General features: G+C 38.3%; 2 protein-coding genes across 6 annotated transcripts; one reads left to right on the top strand and one right to left on the bottom strand.

Annotated features, from left to right (window-relative positions):
* Window positions 1-1,718: 1,718 nt before the first annotated feature.
* On the bottom strand, window positions 1,719-9,356 carry LOC131543953 (zinc finger protein 501-like). 3 transcript variants are annotated; one of them, XM_058781788.1, is made up of 4 exons: window positions 9,241-9,356; window positions 8,332-8,441; window positions 8,049-8,237; window positions 1,719-3,704 (listed from the first exon to the last, which is right to left on the bottom strand). In XM_058781788.1, exons 2-4 carry the CDS (start codon window positions 8,390-8,392, stop codon window positions 2,464-2,466), a joined length of 1,491 nt encoding a protein of 496 aa, XP_058637771.1. In that variant the 5' UTR covers window positions 8,393-8,441; window positions 9,241-9,356; the 3' UTR covers window positions 1,719-2,463. The 3 variants fall into 3 exon arrangements, with proteins under 3 accessions (XP_058637771.1, XP_058637769.1, XP_058637770.1); XM_058781786.1 differs by lacking the exon at window positions 9,241-9,356 and adding an exon at window positions 9,080-9,222; XM_058781787.1 differs by lacking the exon at window positions 9,241-9,356 and adding an exon at window positions 9,064-9,175.
* Window positions 9,357-9,492: 136 nt separating this feature from the next.
* puf60b (poly-U binding splicing factor b) lies at window positions 9,493-19,995 on the top strand. Of its 3 annotated transcripts, none has more exons than XM_058781783.1 (12): window positions 9,493-9,628; window positions 10,639-10,721; window positions 10,929-11,024; window positions 11,505-11,594; window positions 12,553-12,603; window positions 13,810-13,971; window positions 15,779-15,871; window positions 16,767-16,980; window positions 17,294-17,484; window positions 17,676-17,793; window positions 18,497-18,759; window positions 19,278-19,995. In XM_058781783.1, the coding sequence occupies exons 3-12, from the start codon at window positions 10,944-10,946 to the stop codon at window positions 19,575-19,577; spliced, it is 1,563 nt and encodes a 520-aa protein (XP_058637766.1). In that variant the 5' UTR covers window positions 9,493-9,628; window positions 10,639-10,721; window positions 10,929-10,943; the 3' UTR covers window positions 19,578-19,995. The 3 variants fall into 3 exon arrangements, with proteins under 3 accessions (XP_058637766.1, XP_058637767.1, XP_058637768.1); XM_058781784.1 differs by having other exon boundaries at window positions 10,908-11,024; XM_058781785.1 differs by lacking the exon at window positions 12,553-12,603.
* The last annotated feature ends 4,395 nt before the right edge of the window (window positions 19,996-24,390 follow it).

Here is a 24,390-nt window from a genome sequence, read left to right as displayed (position 1 = left end):
TGTTGTTTTTTAAGGAGTTGAATATAATTGCTATTCTTGTGTTTTGAAAAGAGATTTGCAGTGCGAAAGGGAAATGAATTATTGCAAAAAGAACCAAACAAATTATGCAGTATCCTTTCCTAGTCAGGAGCACAACATGATAGACATCCAGGAGGACACTGTAATAAAAGTCATTTCATCTGTTTGTTCTACTTGTAAATAGAAAGTCCCTTGTGTTTCATTGATGTCCTACAGAGGATTCCCAAACAGATTTACTGATGTTTCATAAACCACTGATTTATGTTAAATGGGCTGATGTGTTGAACTGCATTTGGATAAAATGACAAACATTAATGCATAAAATGGCAAGCGTACGAGCACTAACACTAATTGTTACATTCTCATTTACTTACATGGAAAGTAATGGACTCTCAGACTTAAGTGCTTTAGCAGGTGTAAAATCAAAACTGCTCTCAATAAGGTCCCAATTAGAAACATCTTTTGGTATCAAACCACTGTTATTATTATTTTTACACAAGGTCCAAACCTGAAAAAAAAATGTATTCCCTTTTCAATTATGAATACATAATGAATACATTTCAGTGTTTTTGTCTCCTGACTGACATTATTTAAAGAGATTTGCATATTAAGCAGAAGACATTGTCTGCAATATGTGACAATCGGAGTCAGCATTGTGTGGGTGGAGTACTCACATACTCTCTTTTTATTGCTTTTATACGAAGTATATCACATACAGTTCAACAAGACATTCGCTCCTCACTTGGATGCTTTCAGTGAAGAAGCTATGCTCTAAATCATTTCTACTTTTATTCTCTACTTTATGACATCCCTGCCATCTTTTCCCATTTTCAGATCAAGGTTGTAATGGTGGATGTCTACAGTAGAAATTGTGTGGATAATATATGCACATGTCAGGTGTTTTATGTAAGGTTTCATGTTTATTTGATGTGTTAACGTTTGTTCATTTTAGGTCTGGTGGTGCAGATCTATAAGAGGTGTTGTGTTTTCAGACAAATCCCTTTTTGGAGGGAATTTTCCTGTTCATCAACATTTTTAAACAGATATTTAAATAAGGTAAAAAGAGCTGTGTAACACATGTAACACTGTGTTTAGAGGTAGGTTTGACCTTGTGCAACATCATCCTAAAACCTTTCAATGACCTTTCAAATGAACATACTGCCCTCTTTTGGTTGATCTTGAACTGTACAACAGCTCTTCTACAGGTGACATCCACATGTCTGGCATAGCCAGGCTCATCATTTTCAGCACTATTTTGTCATACACTCCTGAAAATAAAGGTTCTTTATTGCTACCTAGTTCCATGAAGAACCTTTAACATATGTAGAACTTTTTTTATTGCACAACAGGCTCTTCACAGTGGAAAAAGGATCTTTAGATCATTCAAATGTTCTTCATTCTAAAATAATGGTTCTTTTAAGAACTGTTCTCTCCTTAATAATGGTTTGCTTCTTTAAGGAACCCAAAATGGTTCTTCTGTGGCATTTGAACATTTTCAAAGCTGTTGTCGCTTAGTTTTATGTGGTAATTTATGCTTAGTACACAACCAAATATCATGAAAGAATTCATTAAGGTAAGCTAAATCTTTTGATGGCACATCAGTTCAAATGGATTCTGTTTTATTTTATTGCCAATTGTATTTATGTGAAATAGAAAAACTGAAAATGTATCCATGTAATGTCAATCTGCTGTTTTTCCTGCAAGTTTTCTTACAAGTATTTTTGAAAAATATGCTTATGTACCCATATCAATATACTAATGTCACTGTTATACATGAAGCATCTCTATTTGTCATTTTCCCCATGAATTTTGAAGCGTAAGCTTGTCCTTCCAGTAGATGAACTTCCTTGTAGGTCTGTTTGGTAAAAAAAGTCTCTTTCACTTTTATAAAAGAGAGAATTTATTTGTGTAAAAGTATGGGATTAAGACGAAAAAAAACAAACAGTTTTATAATACATGTAAAAAATAAGTTTACATTGTATAAAAGTGTCAAATAAAGTCTTTATATCGTACCCAAAATGTTTCAGCATGATTTAATGATTTGAATAGAATAAGAAAATAAATTATGTATCAGACAAATACAAATTATTAATTTATATTAAATTCAAATACTTCACTGTTTTCATAAACAGTACAAATTAGTTACACCTGCATAAAAAAACCCCTGAAAACAGCAAATTTCTTGGTGATGAATGTATAAATAATGAATAAGATACACTATATTCCTGAACATATACTCCCAAAAGCACCTTTGAGTGTACAGTGTAAGACACAAACAAGAATAAAATAATCAGTAATATGCATTTACCCAACAGGGTCTTACAGCCAACAGAGTAGCATAGAGCATACTGTACTGTGTTCAGCATGTTAAAACCTCACCGCTGCAACACTCATTGATATACTGTATTATCCAAATATATCTCTCTTATTAATGGAAGAATTTCGTTATTTATGGTGCACTCTCTGGTGTGTAAGCAGGCTTCTCTTGTCTTTGAAGGTCTTCCTACAGTCCGGGCAGGGGAATGGCCTCTCTCCTGTGTGAGTGCGCTCATGCACTCTGAGCTGTGACGTCTGTTTGAAGCCCATGCTGCAGACAGAGCAGGGATAAGGCTTTTCTCCAGTATGTACTCTCAGATGTATCCTAAGCTCTGCAGCCCTGCGGAAGCTCTTTCCACACTCAGAGCAAAGATGAGGTCGCGCTTCACTGTGAGTGTTCATGTGCATTTTCAGGTCAAATGACCGGCGGAAGCACTTTCCACATTCGGTGCAGGAGTATGGTCTCTCATCCGAGTGTGCGCGCTGGTGACTCCTTAGCAAATACAAATGCGTAAAGGCCTTTCCGCACTCAGTGCAGTGATGGTGCTTCTCTCCTTTGTGACACTGCTGGTGTTCTTTAAGTTGACAGAAAGCACCGAAAGCTTCACTACAAACGCCGCAGCGAAACGGTTTCTCTTCTGATTGAGGTGGCTGGTGCTCTTTTAGTCTCCTGCTGTCTGTGAACGTCTTGTTGCATATGGTGCATCGATAAGGCTTTTCTCCTGTGTGAATGCGCTTGTGTGTGATCAAATTGGCATGTCCCTTGAAGCGCTTCTCGCACACGGAGCACACGTAAGGCCTCTCTCCCGAATGAACACGTCTGTGAACTTTAAGTCCGCCCAGCTGGCAGAACGTCTTCCCGCACTCTTTGCACTCGTAAGGTTTTTCACCAGTGTGGGTTCGTTGGTGAACTCGTAACGCTCCGGATGTAGTAAAGGTCTTCCAGCATTGTAAGCACATGTACGGCTTCTCTCCCGTATGAATCCTTTGGTGAATTCGTAGATCTATAAGTTGCTGGAAACGCTTGTTACACTCAGGGCAGTGATGGCGTTTTTCATTTCTATGAAGTCTGCGGTGATTAGAAAAGGACCCTGATTGAGCAAAGCTCTTTCCACATTCGGAGCAGTGGTAGGGTTTTTCTCCTGAGTGAACACGCAGATGTACTTTTAGTTCAGAGGACGTAATGAACCTCTTGCTACATACGGGGCAAGCATGAGGCCTCTCTCCTGAATGAACTAGTTTATGTCTTTTAAAGTGAACTGACGTTTTGAAGCTTTGTCCGCATTTAAAGCAATGGTGATTTGATTTCTTGGAGCGGACTCCTGTTTTTGGGCTCCTTGTTGAGCAACTCCTTTTCCTTTTACCAGTTTCTAAAAAGAAAAAAGGAAAGACAATGGACAAAAGGCATGTAGTGAGTGTAACCTGAACAATACAACATTTTACAATTGATTTAAAAATAGAATTGGACTTGACAACAAATCGCTTAAAATAAGGCAGCCCACTGCATTTTAAAATACATAAGCATTCAAAAATTTGGGGTTAGTAAAATTTGTTAAAAAGAAATTGTCACTTTTGTTCAACAAGGATGCATTGATTGCAGCATTTCATAACTGGGTAATTACTACACTCTCAGAAATAAAGGTACAAAAGCTGTCACTGGGGTGGTACCTTTTCAAAAGGTACACTTTTGTACCTATTAGGTTCTAATATGTACACTTTAAGTACTAATATGTACCTTTAAGGTACCAAAATGAACTCTTTAGGTACAAACATGTACCTTTTGAAAAGGTACCGCCCCAGTGACCGCTATTGCACCTTTATTTCTAGAGTGTAGTACTGAAATTTAATTTTATTTACTTATCTTTCTAGTGTTTTTAAATGTGTTTTAAGTATGTTTTATGTATGTATGTGTATAAATAAATGTGTACATGTTCCCGTGTATGTATATGGATATTGTATGTTTATGTGTGTGTATAGGTACATATATGTATGTGTGGGTATTTATGTGAAAATCCTTTTTGATTTTTGATTGGCTGGCATGGGGGGAGGGGGTTGTTTGTTTTGTAAAATGTAAAAGCTTTAAATAAAAATATATTTTTTAAAAACAAGAATGCATTAATCATTTATTACTGACATAAATGAGCAATTGATTAACAGCCTTAGATAAATCGTTCTAAAATGTCTGCAGGTCTGATATGGTCACAGGGTAGACAGGGTTTTTCTAGCTGACATTAAAGACTGTGTGTCCAGTCAAACTTTATGTTTGAACTAATCTTTCACATGATAATATGGCTAATAATAACATAATGTTTAGCCCATTTGGGTCAGTAAATCATTATTCTGTTGTTGTTTATGATTTAACAAAAATTGTTGTAGAAAATAAATCCTGTTCAGCTATGGTCATGTTAATCATTTAGTATTTTATTAGATCTATGCAGTTTGTTAATATTAATACATCATAATATTTAGTTAGTAATTATATATAGGGTATAACGGGGCTAAAGGCCCACCTTAAGAAAAAAATGTGCTATTCACTGTGCCTAAAATGTATAATTGCAGAAAAAATACTTAAATCTACAACATTTTGAAAAACATAAAATATTAGATCAAGTAATTACAGAATCAACTTCGCGTTGCTGCGCGCGATCGTGTCAAGGATCAGACAGATACACACGTGCATCTTGAAAAGCAGATGTTTTGGAAAGTGCTACGCCAAGTTTTTGTGCCATCTAGTGGTTTAGATGAAAATAATATCCAAGGAGCCTTTTACCCCGGGGCGCATTTAGCCCCGTTGTACCCTATATTTTAATCGATTAACAGCACTAATATAATATATTATATACTAGTATAATATATATACACTGTGATTAATCATGATTAATCACAAATTTAAAATACTAGGATTTACCTGTAAATGTGTTGAAATAAAGAAATGCATGACAAACTAGTTTAAGGAAACAGAACCTTTCACACCTCCGCCAGGTATGAGACATAATCCTTATTATTCTTTTATTATTATTCTTTTGTTTTTATTCAGCCATTATCAGCCTTTATACTGGCAATAAAACGTTTACCAAGCCACATCGCTTCAATCCCAGTATACATTTACCCAACTATTATCAAAAGTATTTCTAAATAAATACAACAAAACATTTTCTTGCGACCTTACGTGAAGTACTATGACAAAATGCATTATGAAGAAGAATTGGACCTGTTCTGCAGGTGCATTAGAGCTAATATTAGCATCATGCTTCATAAGACAATTTCAGAACTCACTTCAAACTACCATTGAGTGTTTGTAATAACTTCCTTTTGCGATCACGTGGAATTTGGTCGTTTACTGTTGTTAAAATATGCTATATAGCCTTTTATATCGCTGCACAAATTAGCATTTCAGATGTACACATTCACTCAAGAAAATCACATACAAATATCCTATCGTAACCGTGTGTTTATTATCTTATATTATCTATAGTGGCTGTTGTCATGTTTATTTCTGCTGTGTAAAAGCCTCAACATGCATGCTTTGGCTGAAACTCATGTTGTTTGTGATGTTACAACTGCCTCTCTGTTCTTAAGTTGCCAGGGATACATTCCAAGTATAATACAACTCTACACCTTGGGCGGCTGTGGTACATTATAAATGTAGCCCAAAAAACCGCAACCCACGGCTCTGTAATTTTTCCCGGTACTGTATTTTCAAAGTAGCCCACTTGTGCCGCTGCCCTGGCAACCCTGGTTCGCTGTACCTTCATCACACAATGATAGATAACCTTCCACACTGCGATGACAGGAAGAAGTTGGGTCACTTTATCAAACGATTAATTAGCGTGATTAATCGCATGCGTTAACACGTTAACGTTGACACCCCTAATATATATATATATATATATATATATATATATACAGTGAGGAAAATAAGTATTTGAACACCCTGCTATTTTGCAAGTTCTCCCACTTAGAAATCATGGAGGGTCTGAAATTGTCATCGAGGTGCATGTCCACTGTGAGAGACATAATCTAAAAAAAATCCAGAAATCACAATGTATGATTTTTAACTATTTATTTGTATGATACAGCTGCAAATAAGTATTTGAACACCTGTCTATCAGCTAGAATTCTGACCCTCAAAGACCTGTTAGTCTGCCTTTAAAATGTCCACCTCCACTCCATTTATTATCCTAAATTAGATGCATTTGTTTGAGGTCGTTAGCTGCATAAAGACACCTGTCCACCCCATACAATCAGTAAGAATCCAACTACTAACATGGCCAAGACCAAAGAGCTGTCCAAAGACACTAGAGACAAAATTGTACACCTCCACAAGGCTGGAAAGGGCTACGGGAAATTGCCAAGCAGCTTGGTGAAAAAGGTCCACTGTTGGAGCAATCATTAGAAAATGGAAGAAGCTAAACATGACTGTCAATCTCCCTCGGACTGGGGCTCCATGCAAGATCTCACCTCGTGGGGTCTCAATGATCCTAAGAAAGGTGAGAAATCAGCCCAGAACTACACGGGAGGAGCTGGTCAATGACCTGAAAAGAGCTGGGACCACCGCTTCCAAGGTTACTGTTGGTAATACACTAAGACGTCATGGTTTGAAATCATGCATGGCACGGAAGGTTCCCCTGCTTAAACCAGCACATGTCCAGGCCCGACTTAAGTTTGCCAATGACCATTTGGATGATCCAGAGGAGTCATGGGAGAAAGTCATGTGGTCAGATGAGACCAAAATAGAACTTTTGGTCATAATTCCACTAAACGTGTTTGGAGGAAGAAGAATGATGAGTACCATCCCAAGAACACCATCCCTACTGTGAAGCATGGGGTGGTAGCATCATGCTTTGGGGTGTTTTTCTGCACATGGGACAGGGCGACTGCACTGTATTAAGGAGAGGATGACCGGGGCCATGTATTGCGAGATTTTGGGAACAACCTCCTTCCCTCAGTTAGAGCATTGAAGATGGGTCGAGGCTGGGTCTTCCAACATGACAATGACCAAGCACACAGCCAGGATAACCAAGGAGTGGCTCTGTAAGAAGCATATCAAGGTTCTGGCGTGGCCTAGCCAGTCTCCAGACCTAAACCCAATAGAGAATCTTTGAGGGAGCTCAAACTCCGTGTTTCTCAGCGACAGGCCAGAAACCTGACTGATCTAGAGAAGATCTGTGTGGAGGAGTGGGCCAAAATCCCTCCTGCAGTGTGTGCAAACCTGGTGAAAACTACAGGAAACGCTTTGACCTCTGTAATTGCAAACAAAGGCTACTGTACCAAATATTAACATTGATTTTCTCAGGTGTTCAAATACTTATTTGCAGCTGTATCATACAAATAAATAGTTAAAAAATCATACATTGTGATTTCTGGATTTTTTTTTTTAGATTATGTCTCTCACAGTGGACATGCACCTACGATGACAATTTCAGACCCCTCCATGATTTCTAAGTGGGAGAACTTGCAAAATAGCAGGGTGTTCAAATACTTATTTTCCTCACTGTATATATACACACTGAACAAAATTATATTGTATGGTATATTTTTTTTTTTTAACAATGCAAAAGTCTTTAATTTTTTTCATGCTGTCATGTAATACCTGTGCTGTGCTTAACTTACTGCACAGATTTATTGTGGCTAGTTGTAAAACCAAACTAAATGTGACCTAATTCACCAAGGTGGTCTCTATGTGAGCACAGATTTATTGTTTGCAATTTTACCATGTTTGGGGATCCCAGGCTCCTCCCTATCTGTGAGCAGGGTTGAATCCTGGTTGGCTGGACACATATCAGAGGCTTCCTCAACCTTATCATCATTATCTTTTTTTAACTCCACACAAATGCCAAACACACTGGGGTGATCACAAGAAGGTGGGCTTGGATCTGGTTTCTCTTCATTCACCTTAATCACTAGACAAAGTAATTAGGTACAACATATTATATATACGTATAATAAAATGATCATGTGATTTTTTTAATCATCGGGTCAAGCTGAGTTACTCACAGTGCTCTTGGTGTCCAGATGGGTTGGTCACTATCTCTATAGCAGCCAGAAGAACATCCATGCCGGGTATTAGTGTCGGTCATTCAAGCAGTAAAACACATCAGCAGTGTCTGAAGCAGGTGCATTTGTTGGTTTAAAGCACAAATTGAGGACTTATTACAGATGAAAGTGCTCAGAGAGTACACAGTAGCATGACATTCACCACTGCAGCGTTTTAGTCGCCGCACGTTTAACTACTAACTACACCGAAGATCATGTCAATAATAATTTACGGCAATAAAACCAAAATAGAACAAACACGAAGTACACAAAAGTCGAGTTTCATCGTAGTCCTGAAGGTGTAATTGTTTTGAGTATTTACTTCCTACTTCCGCATTAAAGTTTTGCTTCTGCGGGTTCTTCTCGTAAACCAGTTGGTTTACCGTTGACCTGTAACGTTACTGTTAAGGTAACGAGCTGACTAAGATACAGGACATTTCTGCTAGGATTTCACCTAAAAAGCAACTCTTTACGATTTAAATAAATAAATGTTTTAAACAAACAATCAAATACTGGTATTGTCTATCAATCCTATAACGCACCACGACAGTGTTTACTGTCACTTCTGGACCTCAACGTTTACATGACATATTCAAAGCTTGTAGCTCCTGTTCTTGTTTATATTTACTTTAATATATGTGTGTACATAACGTTACCTATGTATCAGTGTTATCTCAATGTAACTAAACGTACATTATAAAAACTGTACCAAATATTTTATCTTGCAGTAATCCAGAAAAACAAATCTCTTTAAAACAAAAGGGTGACCACAAGACACTTGATAAGAGCAATGTCTCTTAAACCGTTCCCATTTTGAACTCAACCTGGTGGAGGCAGTATACTTAAATAAGAAAGCGATTGCTTCTGCACCAGAGAAGAAGATGCTTCTTTGAAATCCTCTGTGATTCTTCCCTTGTTCTTACAAAACTGGAAAGGCAGTTGAAGTACCCTCTGCTGGTTTGAGATATAAAGCCTGTAGGGGGCGTGTCATGGCTCAAATAGCAGTTACGAAACTCACATTTCCACATAAATGAACAAATAAATTGAAATATTTCAAAAGTAAACACGTTTTTCAAAGGTGATAAGTCTAAACAACACATTCATAGAATGTATCGAGTGTTCGTTTGTTAACGGCTGTTCTAGGTCACGTGACCGGAGCGGTCCAGTGGAAGGCAGGCGCGAGCCGCTCCAGGTTCCGCTGTGTCTCTGCAGAGTCCTCAATGTGGATCACTACATGGCGGTAACGCGGAACACTGCGGTAATGATGATTACCTAACACGTTTACTTCAGTATTAGAAATATTTTTAGTATCTCCATGCTTATAGTTAACTCTGGGTGAATTTAGTCGAAATAAACTTCTTACTGTTTCAATATATCTCAAGTCGTGCATACACGAGGCCTTCATGAAAGCTCGCTAGCTTCTGTTCATTGCTAACCAGGCTAGCATATTGCTCTCCTTTTCTTTCGCGCTTTTTCTGGGTTATCTAGGATTTACCTTATTTTACTGAACGGCTACAGCTTGTTTAAGACGCATATAGATAGTTAGCCCATGAATCCTGCACCGCTAGCTTAAATCAGTGTATTTAACAGCTGTAAATCAGCTAGCACCGCTGCTGATGTAATGTACGTTACCAGTACAAGCGCGCCACTGCCGTGTCTTTAACCCCTCTTTGTTGATATATAGCTATCTGAAGGTGCAAAAACCCTCAGTTCACTTTAGTGATGATTTTGTGTTTACGCTAAGCCAAGAATGGCAGAAAAGCCAAAACGCAAACGGAGGTTCTATTTTATTCCATTTTATTTCTTGTACGGTTTTTAAGTGACCACTGTTTTCAGTATGACTACCCTTGGCTTGTGAAGCAGGTTTATGTTTCATTCTGACTGGACCAGCTTGCATTTGCAGAGGAACTAATCTAGTAGTAAGATAGATTGAACACGAAGAGCGTACAGTATTTTAGCACTATGCTACTGTCTGGAAAGACAATGTAACGTTAGTGATACTGGCGATATGGTAATTACTAGCAGTTGCTTAAAGGCATAGCTCCCCTTAAACTCTGTCATTACTTTTTATTTTTTTAAATGTTTTTACAAATCTATATGACTGACTTTCTCCTGGGGAACACAAAAGGAGATGAAGTGGGTGAATGTAATTGGTGACTGAGGCTTTTGTGTTCCATGGAAGAAAGTCAGTCAGCTATCCACAGCTTCTTGTTGCACTTGGACAGTGATTTTAAATTATTATGCTGTGTGCATTTCCATGAACCACAGATCATTGTAAAATTGTGAGTGCTTTGCCAGCAAGTCTCTACTACTTCATAATCCTGGTTGGCGTAATACGGTTCGCCTCATAGGTAAGCTGCAAAATCTTTCCTTGGCATATAATTTACAATATATATTTAAAAATTTTCTGTCTGTACCTATTTTGGGCACGCTATAGATTGATGAAGTCAATAAATTCAGATGTGCGAATGGATGTGGAGTAGATGGAATATCATGTCTGGAAATACTTGAATATGTGCTGTCTTTTTCATTCCAAGTCCATTGTATTGCTTTCTCAGTGAGGCAAAGGTCTGATGATGGAGAATGGACAAGGCACAGGTGCAAAGCTTGTATTACCGCCTCTTACACCAGAGCAACAGGAGGCGCTACAGAAGGTAATAAGAGATCATTAGTGTTTTACTTTATTTTTGGACTTTTATATCTTTGTTAGAGACATGAGAGCGAGGGAATGGGATCAGTACAGGTCACAGGCTGAACTCCAACCTGCGTCACCTGCTCCAGTGTGTCAAGAGCGGGTGTGCAACTGCTGTGCCACAGCTCCATCTTAAAATAGATTCTTAATTAAAATCAATGCCACAGGATGCTTCTCCATAAGTCGAATTGGAGCTCTTTTGATTTTGTAGGCTTGTGGGTACAAATGTTTTGGGTTTTTTCTAGGCTCACTTTTTTTTAATCAAATTTGACCAGCAGCATGAAAAAAAAAAAAAACTCCTAACAAGCATGTCCACCATTATCATGAATTGAAGCTTAAAACTGACACTGTAATAAGCACTCAGATATGTAGCACGTGAAAATTGAATATATTGATATTAACTAAATAGCCTGTGTTAATAGCCCATGTCTCTCTTTTTTAGGCTAAGAAGTATGCCATGGAACAGAGCATCAAGAGTGTTTTAGTGAAACAGACCATCGCCCACCAGCAACAGCAGCTCACAAACTTACAGGTGAGCTTATATTATGATCTGATTATACAGAATGCTTTAAATGTGTTACAACGTAAATTTTGTTTTCTTATTTGAGAGAATTGAAACATTTGATTTTCAAACCAATAGTGTAACTGAAACTACATAGCATCACCTCCTGGTGCAGGATTAATAATGCTGAATTGACTGAAGCAAGTCTGCAAAAAGGAACTGATCTTTCAGAATTGCATATTATTTCTCTTAATATTGGGTGATAGTCTTTTAATTATACATTAGGGATTAATGAAAATTCAAGAAATTTTAAATGATCAGTTTGTTTAAACAATGGGATATCTGCAAGGGCAAATCCTGTGAGCCTTAAATTCCCATTGATAATGGCAAGTTTTTACACTTAGGTGGTCAGGTTGTCTGATTTATTTTTACTTTTTTCATACATCACAAGTCTTGTGAATGCTCTCTTTATTTTGTCAGATTAGCCCCAAGATTAGACTGAAACACTCCACTGGAATAACTCCTCATGCCTTTGTTTGCCCTCCCTCTCTGCCAGTTTGGTTGAGGTCTGCAGTGTGTTTCTGTTTGATCAAAATCAAACAAAATCTAGAAATTGGACATAGTATGTACTGCACTACCCAAGCAGACATCATAATGACTGAAGAGTCAACAGCAGTTATTCAAAGGAAACATACACACCCTATGCTCAGTTTATTTCTTGACTTTGTGAACAGATGGAAAATCTGAGCAGCCTACTCATTGCCTTCGTTGAACGTACTGCCTATTAGTATCTCTGTTGCTTTAATTGTCAAATGTTTCAGGTCTTCAGTCAAATTAAGTGGTGTTTTAATGAGGTGGGCAGAGTTTAAAGTTGAATTCGGAGGCATTGACCGGTCAGAGAGACTGTCTGGAATACTATGTCTGTCTGCAAAGGATAAAAGAGATATCTAACCTTTTTCAGCACTTTTCCATCTTTACTGTGTTTCAGATGGCAGCAGTGACAATGGGCTTTGGAGATCCTCTCTCATCTTTACAATCGGTCAATAGATTAACTATTATTTACCTTCTGTACGCGTTTTGGCATAATGACTGTTAGCCTTCTTTAACCGGCATTGGCCTGATACACTAGACATTTGCAGCAGCATATTTAAAAAGCAGACATGGCTTTGATGTGAATGGAGTGTTTGTTTTTGGTCACCCATTTCATTAAGCAGGTTGCAAGATGACACAACATGAACTACCTCTATGAACTGACTGTACTGTTTCAGTGTTAATGAATGCCATGGGAGCTGTTTTAAATCACAGGAACAGGATAGAGGACTTGTAATATGACAATTACACAGGACATTCATTATTTACTGACAGTCCATTCCATATTTTCCATTCTGAATCACTGCATGGCCACCCGTGTGTGCGCCCTCATGTCACTGCTCATTGATCGAAGTTTATTTTTCTACCTGAAGCTCCATATGTCTTAAGAAGTCTTGTGGGAATTGTGTGTTGTGAATGGTGTGGATGCTCCATTTCTCCTTTGTGAATATGCTGTGGCATATAAATGTCACCTTTGTCTGCTGTGAAAGAGGGCTAGCGGTCACTACGACAATCCAAATTGAATCTGCCTAAACTTTGAGCCTTGTGTGTAATCGTATACTTTCGTCATGTGGCTGACATGCAATCCAAAACTTGAATTATAAATAATGATTAAACAATGATAAAGTGTTGTTTGGTTGGACTAAAAGTGTTAAACGGATAGATTTGTGCTGATTCTCCCTCAACAGTGATCTGATATGTAAGTCCAAAAGCTCACCTCATGAAAAGAGAACTGATTTCACCTCCGCTCATTATCCTGGGTATTTAGGGGTTACTTCCACATGTTAACTATTTAGGCTATCAGTATTCTTGGACAGAATTTAGGTCAGTTATAATCTCTACATGTTTTAGTCTGCAAGCACTCACACTAATTTAGGAACGTGCAAGCAGCACTCTCGAAATGGTAAGAAGGGGCTGTGCCACATGTTCCTAATTCACGTTGCTGTGCTTGTCGTTAATGGTAAGTGATGTAAGTAATGAGTAAGCATAGAGGACCAAATGAAGTGGAAACTAGTACTAAAACAAGCTAAACAAGTTTAATCCCTTGCTATATTTGATCTCATTGTCTTTGGTGCTTTGTGTTTTCTTTCCCCTTTTTTTTATTGTTCGGTTGCTAATATTCTCTATTGTTGTCTCTTCCTTTCATGACCGCCAGGTGGCAGCACAGAGGCAGCGAGCTCTGGCCATCATGTGCCGTGTGTATGTGGGCTCCATTTATTACGAGCTGGGGGAAGATACCATCCGACAGGCCTTCGCCCCCTTTGGTCCCATTAAGAGCATTGATATGTCTTGGGACTCTGTCACCATGAAACACAAGGTATGCTATGACCCAAGTCTGAGTCATATTTTTGTCCAAAATTTGCTAAATTAATTAAAGGGGCCCTATTATACCCTTTCACAAGTTGTAATATAAGTCTCAGGTGTCCCCAAAATTGTGCCTGTGAAGAAAAAAGGGTAATGAAACCCCCTGGTTCGTTTTAAAAACTGCTAAAATAGTGGATATAGGGAATAGTGGAGGGGGAAGAGAGGAGACAGACAACACGGACAATTTCGGTTTCAGACAGTTTCATTTAGCTCCCATCGGGTTAAAAACAAATAAATGGACAGCCATTTGCACTCTACATCGAAAACATATATGAACGCACTATTGCATTCTGGTAACTTAAGGCTTATTCTGCGGCATTTATATTAGCCTTTTGGCGGGTAGCGCACATGCACAAAGCTTGTCACAAAGTGTATGTTTTTTTTCTATATTCATTGGGTGTGATTTGTAGATGTAAAAAGCAGAATAGGGCCCCTTTAAATAGCACATTTGCGAACAGTGGTTGTGTTTAAAGACATTACAGTCTTTAGTTTAAAATAGTAACTTTTTTCTTTTTCTTTTTTTTTTAAGAAATGCCAATATAATGCCAGTCTTCAGTGTCACATGATCCTTCATAAATGGTTCTAACATGCTGATTTGGTGCTTAAAGGAGTGGTTGATTGCGATTTAACTTTTTTAACATTAGTTAGTGTGCAATGTTACTGTTTGAGCATAAACAATATCTGCAAAGTTGCGGCGCTGAAAGTTCAATGCAAATGGAGATATCGTCTGTTAAAATGATGGCAGTTTAATGCCTACAAAACGGCTCATAGGGACTACAACGAGTTACTTCCCGGGTTTGTGACGTAACGAACCCAGATAAACCCCCTCCCCTGGGAACATGCAGCAAAGGGGGCGAGGCCATGTTGTACTGCTTTAGAGAAGAGGAAGAGAAAACTAGGGGTGCACGTAAAAATCTGTTCATATATGAATTGCAATTCTGTCTTCTAACAATTCTAATGGATTCACAAGTTTCAAAATTAATGTTTTAAGCAGTGCTTCTCAATCCTGTTCCTCGCGTCCCCTGCTCTGCATCTCTCTCTCTCACTTACACTTATTTTCACATAGCTATGAGAAGCGTTATTCATGGACGCGTGTGTGGTTGCCGTACTGTATTAAAGCTTTAATCAGGATAAAACAGTATATTAAAAGCTAATAGAAGCAGTAGCATTTACAAATAACAGCGTATCTAAAAGTATGAGACAACAAACAAAAGACATACCATTAAGAGCTATGCTTGCGCAGGTTCTGCGTGATCCTCTTGACTAATATTGTCTGGGTCTCACTCAGGCTCAAATTGATAAGCAATATTGACGACGCCATTGTTTACAATACAACCAGAGAACATGCCACTGAGGCGAGGGGTGTGATGTTTAGATGCACACTAGAGGCGGTTTAGCCAATCACAACACTGGATCAGCAAACCAATCTGAGCCCATTGTGTAATTCTGAGGGAGGGGCTTCATAAAACCAGGAAATCATCAGAGCGTTTATTAGAGAAGGGACAGAGCGATGTAGAATAAAGGTAAATTATGTGAAAAATAATGCTTTTTTTTTTTTTTTTAAATGAAGCATGAACACGTTTGACTGCACCCCATAACCATTATCAAGCCTAGAAAAAAAAAACAGTCAACAACCCCTTTAAGAAACATTTCTTATTTTCAGTGTTGAATCTGACATTTGTTAGATTCACACTGCTCTTAAAGGCTGATATCTCATAGGAAGCATGTAAACCTTGTACACATCGAAAACTTTGTCTCAGGGCTTTGCCTTTGTGGAGTATGAGGTTCCTGAAGCAGCTCAGCTGGCCTTGGAGCAGATGAACTCAGTTATGCTGGGTGGAAGGAACATTAAGGTGGGTTCCAAACAGGACAATCGGTCTTTTACTTTTCTTTTTTTTTTTACAGCTTTCCGACAGTGAGCTATTTTTTTTCTATTTTGTTGCTTTTGTGTGCATGATTCAGAGAAGCTATAAGCAGACTTTATGTAGCTCTGCCAGTACCTGTATGTATGTGTGTGTGTGGGTGGGTGGGTTACTTGAGTAATTGCTGTTGTTTTCATGTGCATATCTTTCCTCTAACCTGAATGTGAGTGTATGCCATGCCATTCTTCCACACTGTCATACTGTTTGTTTTCGGAGCTCCATTTCTCTAGGAGCTGCAGAGGGAGCATTTGTTAGAGACGGGCTCTTCTCTGTCCGGGATGTGCTGATGATGGGCTGCGCCTGGCTGGTGTTTGCTTGGCCGCCCCAACTGCAGCACAGATACCACCAATACAAAAAAAATGTTTTTTTTAACAATCACAGGCACATACTGCATTCATGAATCAACTTTTTTTGTCCTCTAACACATCCATACTCTGTTACCAGTGACCATCTGTAGGCAAGAATTAGCTAATGTTAAAGTGCTATCATCAATGCAGGGTTTTTCTCCTGCATTTTGATTTTATTCTTCCATGAGTTTGTAAAATAATGCAGATATTTGAGACTCTTGGGTCTCAGAACATATTTGACATGTATGCATATAGCTAGCTTGGAGAAAAGGTCTTTTAATAACTTTATTTGTTAAAGGGTTCAGCTGCATTATTTTTTTTTCTTTTACTGTACTGGAGTCTCTTTTCAGACCGGTACAGGGTTTTCGTGTTTTGTTTTTTTCCTTTCTCAACCACTTTTGCATTTACATACACAAGCACACACTCATTCCTTCATACACATCCACTTAGTGGCCACTGTGCTGGTATGTGTACTGTAGGTGGGGCGGCCAAGTAACATTGGACAGGCGCAGCCCATCATTGACCAACTGGCAGAGGAGGCACGTGCCTACAACCGAATCTATGTAGCCTGTATCCACCCTGATCTATCTGACGATGACATTAAGAGCGTCTTTGAGGCCTTCGGAAAGATTAAAAGTTGTATGCTGGCACGGGAACCCACCACAGGAAAGCACAAGGGCTACGGATTCATTGGTGAGCCGTCTAGAAAGCACTGTAAACCCTATGTGGAGAATGAGTCATTGCAGTACGTTGTACTTTTGTGCAACTGACTATTCATTTCCAGTGTTCCAGCATCATATGTTTATGAGGTGTCTTTCCAGATCCAGATATTTCTAGTGAAGTTGTGCCATGCTTTATATTTATAGACATGGTCAGTTGAAGTATGCAAGAATAATGCAAGAATAAAATGTGTAGACAGATTTCTAATGCTTCCAGAAATGTGAAGTATGAAAACATATTACAAGCCTAGATTGAGGAACCGCTTTCTCCATTTCACCATGGGTAGAATATGATAAGCCTCAGTCGTCGCTGGATGCCGTCTCCTCTATGAACCTGTTTGACCTTGGAGGTCAGTACCTAAGAGTGGGGAAGGCCGTCACTCCTCCCATGCCTCTGTTGACGCCTACAACCCCTGGAGGTCTGCCTCCTGCTGCAGCTGTGGCGGCCGCTGCTGCGACCGCCAAGATCACTGCCCAGGTGAGAATTAACCCTTAGATTAGGCTGAACACTAGTTTACTATTATAGGAAAAATTGGTATATCTGAGATTTGGTGGATTTCAGAGAAGCTGTTGTTGATGTGCTGATGCAATTACAGCTATATTATGCGCATGTTGTCAAATTTTACTTTGATGTGGCAACTATCATTTCACATTTTGATGCTGTTGCAGGAGGCTGTTGTTGGAGCGACAGTGCTGGGTTCTCTCGCTTCACCAGCACATATTCTCAGTCAACAAATGGGACTTCCACAGGCCGTACTGGCCGCCCAGGCTCCTGGCATCATCACAGGTCTGCAAAAATCAATCTTCATCTTTGAAGCTCAATGCTGTTTGAATTGAAATCCTAACCCCCCTGAAGGCCTGTGCACATCAGGATGATTGTTCAATGTGAATAACATTTTACTTTGAGTGAACAGCTGGTAATGCATCTGTTCAGTCAGACCAACATAAACATTCTTGTACCATCAATGCAACAAGTTTTATACAGAGCGGGGTTCTATATTGTCTTTTCCATAGTGAAACTGGCAACCTGTAAGATTCAAAGCTTTTGGTAATAATTTTTTTTTGTTTGGTCACTGCTGTTACACAAAACTACAACTTAGTAGTTTGTAAAACTCCATAGCGAATACAAAAATCTGAACATTTAAATGAAAATATAAATGCTTTGACTTTGTTTTCTTTGTGACAACAAGTGGATCAGAAACGGAAAGCTGTGCATCGCTTTATTTCTGTTTTTCTAAATGTACTGTCGGATTGTGAATTTGTTTTCATTTCATTTTAACCACATGCCAAAATTGGATGACATTTTCTTACTGAGCATTTGTGTTAGAGTAAACGGGTACCATTACAGCAGACTTTCAGAATCATAAAAATCTAGCTGGTTGAAGCTATCACAAAAATTAAAAGAAGTTCAAATATTGTTCTGTAAAATGGGAGAATTGATAGAAATGTTATCTGAATCATTCATGTCGCTTCTGTAATCCATTTGATAGGTGTGACGCCTGCTCGCCCCACTCTCCCTGTAGTCCCTCAGGTTGGTTTGGTCAACCCGGTACTAGCATCCCCACCAGTCACAACTTCTGCATCTGTGGGAACACCAACATCTACAGCACAAACACATACAGAAGTGAAGAGAGAGGAAGACAACAGGCGGACTGAAGATCAAAGTGCGCCAGTCGGAAATGGACAGGACCGTGAACTGGAGCAGCTAAGTGTCAGTGCAAGTGGAGGAAAACAAACAGTCACGCAGTCAAAGGTTAGGCAGCATTACCTTGGTTGTATGTTAAAGATTAGAGACACAATTGTAAATTGGCCAAAGCTCTAATTAATTTAAGTTGAGTAATTTAAGAGCAATAATAAAAAATTACCTAAAAGTTTTATACATCGGATTTCCGACAACTGTCAGGAAACATTGAATGAATAAATTAAGTGTCTGCAAAGAAACCAAGAAATCAGAAATGTTATTAAAGGCAATTAAGTTAGTTATTAGTTCACCCAAAACTGAAAATTGTCTCTTTTTAGTCACCCACGTGTTGTTCCAAACCTGTAGGAATTCCTTGCTTCTTTTAAACACAAAAGATGTTTTGAATAGCCATTGACTTCCATAGTATTGTTTCCCTTATACTGTGGAAATCAATGGGGGACCATCAACGTTTTCGTTACAAACATTCTGCAAAATATCTTCTTTTGAGCTTTTAATTTGAGTGAACTATCCCTGTTAATATATCATGTCAGTTTACCCCCTTTTTTGTACCTCTCTTTGCCCATATGCAGTCAACAGTCATGGTGCTACGCAATATGGTGGGCCCAGAGGACATTGACGATGACCTGGAAGGTGAAGTGATGGAAGAATGTGGGAAGTATGGCGCTGTTAATCGTGTTATCATATACCAGGAACGACAGGGTGATGAGGACGATGCTGAGATAATAGTGAAGATCTTTGTGGAGTTCTCTGATGCTGATGAAATGAACAAGGCTATCCAGGCTCTCAACAACCGCTGGTTTGCAGGTCGCAAGGTTGTTGCCGAGTTGTACGATCAAGAGCGTTTTAATAACAGTGACCTCTCTGCATAAGACTGTCCCGAAATGGCCACTGGCCCCGTCTCTTGGCACTCAAACTCACTCAGCTTTCATCACTGCTGCTTGAGATCTGGGCCTCTTTGAAACTTGTAATTATTTTTTTATTGGTGTTGATAGTAATAATATTATTGGAAAAATCCCAATGGTGGGATTTAGCTTAGGACAAAAAACATGCTCCTCATACATTTTCTTTGTGTCACCTACTGTGAAAGACTTGCATTTTTTAACAGTCATTATTATTTGCAGGGTTTTGTTTTCTAATTTTGAAGAAAAAATGCAATTTTCCCCATTCCCACCCCACTTTTTTACAAATGGCAACTGTTTCTCCACTGACATTGTGTTCAGACCCTAAACATTGTGTTGGTGACATTGGTTCTGCCTTTACCAAAACAATAAATTTCTCTAATATGCAGTGTTGTCCCAGTCTTTAATATGGATGGTTGGATGAGTTCTTAAGGCCTAAGCTACTTCCCTGATGTACAACACACACGCACACCATTATACACACAGTAGAACATAAAACTTAAGATAATTGCTAGCAATTTCGTACCAGATAATGTTTGGTGTTAAGTATTTATTGCTAAAAAAATTAGCGTTTTCCTATTTGTGTACATAATTATGAAATAAATTAAAGCTAAGTATACAGATAGTATTTCAAGTATCACCTATCAAACTATGAGTATGAACCTTTTGACCAAGGGTTGAAACAAGCTGAAGTGCATATCACTAGCATGTTTCTCATCTAATGCGGATTCATATTATAAAATCTCTGTATACTTTTGTGTTTAGCGGGGATATTTTTTCTCCCAGTGAGTTCAAGTTTAGATCCTTAGACTTCAGAGTTCCTCTGCTCTAGTATGTTCAAAGTAGCAAGCTGCTTAGTCATAACTAATTTACATACGGTTCTTTCAAAGTGTAGTATTACATAGAGTGTGTTAGAAGTGTATTACTGGTCCAAATAGACATCTTTAAGTAAGAAATTGATGTAAATTAATATTTTAGGTGAGAATGTATCAACTGACAGTTATCTATCTATCTATGGCCTAGACAACTCTTGCAAAACCCTACCAACCAGAGAGACAATTATTTACTAAGTATTTCAATCTTAAAACTGCTTCAAAATCTATCTATATATCTAGCCTATCAGTCTCTCTATCTATATAGCTTTTAAAACTATAGCTTTTAAAACTATTTTAACTCTTAACTACTTTAAAATGAAAACCCTCTAACTTAAAGATATTAAATCTACTTCAAACTTTCTGGTAACCCTGCAAACAAGCCTGCGCTGGCCCTTTACAGGTCCACTTAGGGCTAGCCTAAGGGCCCCTAGCAGGCTGCCAGCACAGGGCCACTGAGACTTTGCTCTTTGGCAAAAACGTTGGCCTCTTAGAGCTGGCCCTGCATGGGCAGCCCTCACTTAGCCCCCAGGAAGCCCTCACTAGGCCCACACAGGGCCCGCACTATTAATTTACAACAATAAATATGTTTCACTATAAATACTTTTCAACTACTATAACTTGAGTCTTTGGGAAAAACAGTTATTGTACATCTGAAATGGATGCAGTCACCACATGACTAATGTCTGTATTGTCAAAAATGTACAGTAGTGAAAGGGATTTATAATCAATGGATTTACATACAAAATATATATACAAAATAGAAAACATTCAATTCAGGTTAATACTGCTAATTTAACAAAAGGGACTACAAAGCCCCTGCCCCTTTGAGGTCCGACGGTAAAGTGCTCTTGCGGTCCGGTGCCCCTAGTCTGCGATTTCTGCCGAGAGTAGGGGTGTTCGATATGACAATTTTTGATCGTGGACTATAAAAATGTCTCCACGATTTGCTTTTTTGAAGAAATATCGTAGTATCGTACTTCAGCGCGCATTCTATCAGCTGCGGTTCTAGCGCCGCCGTCTCTATGTAACGTTACTGTACAACGCCACATACATTCAGATCAGTGTTAACTCAGCGGTAGAGTTACTCTCACGGGACACTGCACTTATTTGCAGTCACAAAAAGTACATTATCTGCATCTGCTTCAAAGACTTACTGGTTAAAGGTTTCACTCAGTGTTCTGTTCTGAGGAGCGCCTTTTCTGAGCACATTCACCCAAAGCGCGTGCTCTACAAAGCCCGTCAAACAGCGCCTGATTACTGAACTAAGTTATGTTTTGTGCTAATACTGTCAAAACACACCAGGTTTATATATAGACTCAGTTGGTTATGTCTAAAATGAAGGTAAACAGCTGAGAGAAACGCATGCGTGCCTGTATATTAGATGCGTGCAGGTCTTAAAGGGACAGTACTAAACATGCTGCCGACAGTACTTAAAGGGATAGTTCACCCTAAAATTGTAATTCTGTCATTATTTACTCACTCACATGTTGTCCCAAACCTGTATTAATTTCTTTCTTGTGCTGAACACAAAAGAAGATATTTTGAAGAATGTGGGTAACCAAACAGTTGCTGGTTCACATTGACTTTAAAAAAAAATACTATGGAAGTCACTGTAGACCAGCAACTGTTTGGTTTTCCACATTCTTCAAAATAGCATTTATTTTCAGCAGAAGAAACTCGTTCAGGTTTAAAACAACTTTTGAGTGAGTAAATGAAGATATAAAAATCAAACACTAGCCTATTTTAATTTTGGGGTGAATTATTCCTTACATGTTAATAAAACACCAAACACAAAGAGAAAAATCACTCACTACTCTTGACTGAAAAACTTTAATACAGTTGCTTTAATAGGAATAAATCTGTATAGTGTTTTATTTTTATATTTGTTCATTCAATTTCTTGAATGCTCCTGCTAAATACACCTATTGTAGACTACCTGAAAATAAAACACTGTTTATTTTATTTGTATATTATGTGTATTTGTAATGTGTATCTTTGCTCTCATTTTTTAATAACAAAGATAAAATAATGACAACGATTTTTATCTTCACCCACTTTGGCCTAGATATCCACCATACTTTTTTATATTTTGTTACCTTGAAAGGCTTTGTCTTTATAATAGGGAAATTAGTTTGGCTGTACTGCTCAAACAGCTTGCAAAATAGAAAATCCAACATGACAAAGAATTGTGATAATATTGTGAATCGTGATATTTCTTAAAAAATTTTTTGATATTTTTGCCATTTCGCCCACCCCTAGCTGAGGGGGACCAAACCCATACAACTGCTCTCAGCTTCAGAATCAGGAGGACCTGGCTGAAAGGAGCATTTTCAATCAGCCTCTGAAAAGCAAACAGGCCTGTATCAGGGATCCTCAAATCTAGCTCCTGAGATTCACTTTCCTGCAGAGTTTAGCTCCTACTTTGATCAAACTTGCCCACCTGTGATTTTCTAATGATCCTGAAGACATTAGTTGTGTTCGACTTGAAGCGGTGCTGCGCAGAATGATCAGTGTATGACATCAAAGTACCGTGAGAGCAATTGGAAAGCATCAGGATCCGTCTGCTCTCTTATCGCTCTCGCTCTCACTGATCATTCTGCGCAGCGCCGCTTCAAGTCGAACACACCTATTGATTAGCATGCTCATATGTGTTTGATTAAGGTTAGAGCTAAACTCTGCAGGAAAGTGGACCTCGTGAGCCAGATTTGAGGATCCCTGCATGGCCAATATGAAACAACAGGTTCTGAAAAGGTCACTTTTGGTTTGAGCCGTTCCAGTTCAATTGAGTGGCTAAAGAATGGCCAGACAATGTTGTTAGTATTCTCCTAGTTGCAATACAATACAAAACCTGCATGGGCCCAAAGGTACAAAAGCTGCTCTGGGCCCGAACGGGCAGTCCCACACTGGGCCATCATGGGATTAATGTAGGCAGTCCCATAGTGAAGGCTGTTAGAAAGAGAGAGAGAGGAAAGGGCTGATGAATAAAGAGACAAGAGAGGGAGAGAACAGCTGAGGATTTGAAGAACTGGGTTGAAAGAAACTTCTCTCTCGCAGACCATGTTTCACTCTATTTTGTTCCAGTCTTAATTCATAATTTAACTCCATGATGAAGAACGTGCACCCGAATTATACTTTTTGAGAATCTCTATAAAGCATTTTCTGATTATATATTCATTCGTTAACTCTTTGGTGGTTGCTGCACTTCAAAATAAATTCATAATTTAAAAATCAGAATTAATTCATCAGAAACCAAAAACAGTCCTATCTGATTCAACAAGAACGCATGAGGATCAACAGATTGTCCACAACGAAACAAAAGCAGTTTACTTAGATTGTAGATACTTAGATTTTAAAAGCTGGATTTAAAAAAGCTTTTCTCTTTTCAGATTAGATAAAAATGGTGTAATAAAAATGTAAGGCATTGTTCATGCTTCTTATTAGGATCTTTTTTTTTTTTCATTTGCTTCTGCTGACACCAAGTGGATACAGGGCGACATTACAAAAGCTCATCATCCAGTGACAAGCATGTAAATTTGTATTTCTAATCTTGTTTATTTTGTTATATTAATCACCATATCACAAGATTTCTTTCTTTCATTTATTTATTTATTTATTTTAATTTTATTTTATCCTTACCCCAAACTTTTGAATGGTAGTGGATCACAGTTTTCACAAAAACATTAAGCAGCAAAACTAGTTTTTAACTTCAATAACAAGAAAAGTTATTTAAACACCAAATCAGCATATTATAATGCTCTCTGAAGGACTGTGTAATGGCCTACTGAAGGCTGGAGTAATGGCTGCTGAAAATGTAACTTTGCCACCACATGAATACATTATATTTTAAAGCAGAAAATGAAAATACAGTAGTTGATTTAAATTGAATTATTTTAAACTGATAGTTAAAG

Source organism: Onychostoma macrolepis, chromosome 07, assembly GCF_012432095.1.
Source record: "Onychostoma macrolepis isolate SWU-2019 chromosome 07, ASM1243209v1, whole genome shotgun sequence".
In the NCBI taxonomy this organism is placed as follows: domain Eukaryota; kingdom Metazoa; phylum Chordata; class Actinopteri; order Cypriniformes; family Cyprinidae; genus Onychostoma; species Onychostoma macrolepis.
The sequence above is the reverse complement of the archived record's forward strand: the minus strand, read 5'-3'. Positions and strand labels throughout refer to the sequence as shown.

What these genes read in the sequence shown, in the direction of transcription:
- LOC131543953 (XM_058781788.1), bottom strand. Translation starts at nt 8,392, where the DNA reads ATGGATGTTCTTCTGGCTGCTATAGAGATAGTGACCAACCCATCTGGA. An exon ending in ATCTGGACACCAAGAGCACT is followed by an intron (nt 8,238 to 8,331) that starts GTGAGTAACTCA and finishes TACTTTGTCTAG; the next exon opens with TGATTAAGGTGAATGAAGAG. An exon ending in GCCTGGGATCCCCAAACATG is followed by an intron (nt 3,705 to 8,048) that starts GTAAAATTGCAA and finishes TTTTCTTTTTAG; the next exon opens with AAACTGGTAAAAGGAAAAGG.
- puf60b (XM_058781783.1), top strand. Translation starts at nt 10,944, where the DNA reads ATGATGGAGAATGGACAAGGCACAGGTGCAAAGCTTGTATTACCGCCT. An exon ending in CTGTCACCATGAAACACAAG is followed by an intron (nt 13,972 to 15,778) that starts GTATGCTATGAC and finishes ACTTTGTCTCAG; the next exon opens with GGCTTTGCCTTTGTGGAGTA. An exon ending in CAAGGGCTACGGATTCATTG is followed by an intron (nt 16,981 to 17,293) that starts GTGAGCCGTCTA and finishes CACCATGGGTAG; the next exon opens with AATATGATAAGCCTCAGTCG.